The 4,009-nt window shown below is 43.0% G+C and overlaps 1 protein-coding gene across 1 annotated transcript; it reads right to left on the bottom strand.

Moving 5' to 3' along the window:
* Nucleotides 1–448: 448 nt before the first annotated feature.
* LOC115689500 (non-specific phospholipase C3-like) lies at nt 449–3,726 on the bottom strand. The gene is made up of 4 exons (XM_030615554.2): nt 3,042–3,726; nt 1,643–2,052; nt 1,003–1,173; nt 449–915 (listed from the first exon to the last, which is right to left on the bottom strand). Exons 1-4 carry the CDS (start codon nt 3,665–3,667, stop codon nt 581–583), a joined length of 1,542 nt encoding a protein of 513 aa, XP_030471414.1. The 5' UTR covers nt 3,668–3,726; the 3' UTR covers nt 449–580.
* Between the last annotated feature and the right edge of the window lie 283 nt (nt 3,727–4,009).

The raw sequence follows: 4,009 nt of genomic DNA, 5'->3' as shown, positions 1-4,009 counted from the left end.
CGCCGTTTTGGTGACTCAACATTTTCAAAAATCATACCACCTTTTAGAGGTCCGGAAATTTTCGTTCAATTCCAAAACCTCTAGGCGTGATTTTGTGCTCCCGGGCCTTTTCGCTAATTGGAAAAATTTAACCGAGATTTGACCGGCGATAACTTCCTCATCCAATATCTAATTAACCCGACTTTTGTTGTGTTGAAACGCTTGTCATCTCTAGTCTCATTATGTGCAATTGATACCCGATAATCACAAATTCCCAACACTGCGAAAAACGGATGATAATGTCCGTAGGGTCAAAAATTGACTGTCGGATCCAGATAGTAATATGGATTTCGAAGGACTTTGTTTTTGTCTTGTACATGATCGGTCCATCAGAGGTCAGATCTTGATCAACCGTATATAAAACTTAAAAAAGATTTTAGGATCGAAGACGAAATTTGAGATGTGAACAATCTTAACGAAAATTACCAATCATCTGTGGAATAATTTATTACCAAATAATGGATTTGCCAGTAATATGCTCCAGATGAGGCACATGAATCAAATAAGCAGAAAAGCACAACATTGCCAAATAACGGATTCGTCAGTTATCACAGATTATGCAGGAAAATAACTTTTGAGCAAAGTTTTTGGTCGTTCCTCTGGTCGATCTCTTTCCCAGAACAACAACCTCGTCTTCTTCCGCACCAGTTTCTATGGCTTCATTGCAGTGATCACAAAATGTTGCATGTGCATCCTTCACGTACTTAGCTGCTTCGCCGACGGTCATGTTCTCCACTAGCTTGTCCGGATAGATGTCCTTTTTGTGATCCCCGTTCAACGTCGCAGCCATTTGCACCAGGATTTGTTGAAAATCATTTAGCTTTGCGTCTTCTTTAGCTCCGGATTCTCTTAATTTTGCGGCATCGGATAATGTCACTGCAAATGTATATGCTTTTAGTACTCAAGTTTTGGTGAAAGTACTCGAAATGATGTGGAGAAGTTGATGTATGATTCTGAGATTACCTGGACAATCTGTTCTTGGACTACTTCTGTTCAAGACCACCTCAAAGGTGCCCGCCCATTCATCGCGTTTTGTCAGGAAATTCTTCAAGTTAAATATCTTTTTCACCGTTGCTGCTATTGAGGAGTGCTCATACTGCGAGGTAGGATATGGTCCTGTCGGCTTATGCAAAACTATGTGATTTTCCAAGCAAAAACAGCAAGTTAGATCTCACATTTTCAGATTGAAGCACAAAAAAATTGATCATTTGAAGAATACTGTAGTTATTTTTGTAGGTACATTGCTTTCACCAATCTTGTTCGACCATGAAAATGGGGGACAATGTGTAAAGTTCAGCTACTGCACTTTTGGATTACTGCGCAGCTAAGTTCTAGACATAGGCTTTTGATCAATTAAGTCATGATCTTTCTAAGAAGTGCACAGAACATAGTCATGATTTTGCATTTTTTTTATGAGATTTTAGGATTTGAACTCACAGTTAGCCGAATGTTTTAGGGCTTCCACGGGACACATATCTAGTACTTTCCAGTTTCCATAATCTGGGCTATTTTCATCAATTTATAAACAATGTCAAGAATAATTAAGCCGTTCTAGATCATTATCTACAATGACGGAAATCCACGTTTGAGAACTTGTGCAAACCTGTTCCACGCTCAATCCATGGAGAAATGAAGATGGCCGGGACTCTAACCCCAAGACGGTCGAACTGAAACTTGTATGGATCAGGACCGACGATGCCGTCTGGGCTCGGGACTCCATCCACCGGAGTTGGAACATGATCGTAAAAACCACCATGTTCATCATACGTGATCAGGAATAAAATCTCATTCCACTGAGGGCTGGCTCTCAATGCTTCGTACACTTCCTTGACAAATTTCTGACCTTGAGAGACATCATGAGAAGGGTGATCATCATTCCCAGGTAAGATGGACAGGTCGAAGTACCTTTGCTCCACAACCACATAATTTGGTAGCTTCCCTTCTTTACAATGTGTCTTGAAGTGAAGATCAAACTGATGGAAGTTCTTCAAGTATTTCAGCTTTCTGAGGTTCCTGAAATTAAGTGAAGAGGCTACTCAAATGATTAGGGTGCTCAAGGAGGAAGAAACCTTAGAAATGGAATTAATAACACAAACACTCAAACGATTAATCAATCATAGCATAATGCTACCTTCGCATGTGTTTACTACAATAGATTTTTGCAGTTTTCACACCCTGTTTGATCAATCCCCTTGCATGTGGATTCTAACTCATCTAACTTATCATTGTCCCACTGGACTCGTGACCTTTGACTAACTTGATTCCGAAAGAGTATGAAGAGGACTGGAACATGCCACTAAAAGACTCTACTAAGGCAAAGATGGGCTACTAAGGCAAAGATAAGCTGTCAAGAACGTAAAGGAGGTGGGATGGACAATTGGTTAGATCTAGTATGGATCATGGACGGAAATTGGAGCCGGCGGCTCTCTTAAGGTTCCCTCATCTGGGATCCTCGGGCGAGGAAGATCTTTCAAGAGCACATCTCGAATAAGGAGGGACCGGAATTCCCCTGAGAAGGGACTTTCATGTTGTTTAGTAAGCTTCGAAGAGCACATACAGCAAACATCGTCCCATAAGGATGAGTACATGTGTCAAGGCAGTCTTATAAAACCATTCCGACTTGCCCGTGGGAAAAAGGTACGAAATAGTTTTGTCATTGATTCATGGTTTTCTTCTCAATGTGTACATGTGTGTCACCCAATGCCTTAAGCTTTCGCGTTATATTATTTTCTTATATACACGAAAGGGAAATTTAATCATCCTGAAAATGTCACATGATAGTTTTCTAGACGCCACAAGTTAGGTGAGAAGTACCAATGACATTTCGAGAAAAAAGATTCTAAGTGCTTTCGAGGTGTGATGTCCTTGTCTACCCATTTCAATAGTTATTTCTGTGAGTGTTATATAGTGATTATGTATTATACCTCATAATTGTATAATATTGTGATTGATGCTTGTTCGATACATGAATGATATAACTAAAAGGGCTTCTAAGGACGTACCTATAGAAGAGAGTGGCCGGAGGATACTCGTAGTAGATCCCGAACGTGAACCCGGCCTCGTCCATCGACTCGAAGATCGTCTTCTGCGGATACCCTTCGAGGAGCTTCAGGGTGTCGTTGCTCGTTGCGCCGTGCGACGTCGCCGAGTGCACGAACAGCCGGTTCGGCTGCGTTGATGCCGGCAACGACGCGAACCACCGGTCGCACACCGCGAACTCACTCACCAGCTCCTTATAGGCCGGGACCGAGTCCGGCGCGAACCCACTCATCACTGTCTCTGCCATCCCCTTCTCGATCCGCTCCGCGTTCTGAGCGAAACCCTCCATCCTCGGAGCGAGCTTCTTGTAGGCGGATTCCTCGCTCCACGGCTCGCCAAAGACCTGCTCATAGATGGCCTGGATCGAGTGGCCCGGGTCAGGGTCCACATAGGCGGCTCCGTCGCCGAACACGACGCGGCCGGAGTCCGGGTCCGTTGTGGACAAGGGGTTGGACTCTTGGCCTGTCACGCCGTTGATCTCGGGGTTGAGGGACTTCATCCAACCCAACATGTGATCGAATGAGCGGTTCTCTTGGACCAGAACGACCACCGTCTTGATGGGGTACGAGGTGTTTGCCCCGGAAGCCATTATCGCGCGTTTTGGTTGGTCTATTGGTGTGTGTCTCTCGTCTCTTCTTTATACAACGGCTATGAAGATTGTTTATTACTTGAATTATATATAAGGAAGCTAGCGAAGGAACTGGGGAACTAAGATCTGCTTACAGTAGATTTTTTAATATTATATTAGGAGTTTAATTCGTCCGGGAATCATTATAAGATAGTGAAAACAATCGGCATCGCAATCCATAGAGCATGAATTTCAAGAAATTATCTTTCGTATTGATAATACCACGTACCGTGTTGATGTGCATCACCAGATGAATTATATGTCTCTATTGCCGTTCACGAGATAACGATCAAGTCTAGTAAT

Source organism: Syzygium oleosum, unplaced genomic scaffold, assembly GCF_021117445.2.
Source record: "Syzygium oleosum isolate NSW1041296 unplaced genomic scaffold, Sole_v2.1 Sole_v2.50, whole genome shotgun sequence".
NCBI lineage: Eukaryota > Viridiplantae > Streptophyta > Magnoliopsida > Myrtales > Myrtaceae > Syzygium > Syzygium oleosum.
Note: the sequence above shows the minus strand (reverse complement) of the source record. Positions and strands in the feature narration are given on the sequence as shown.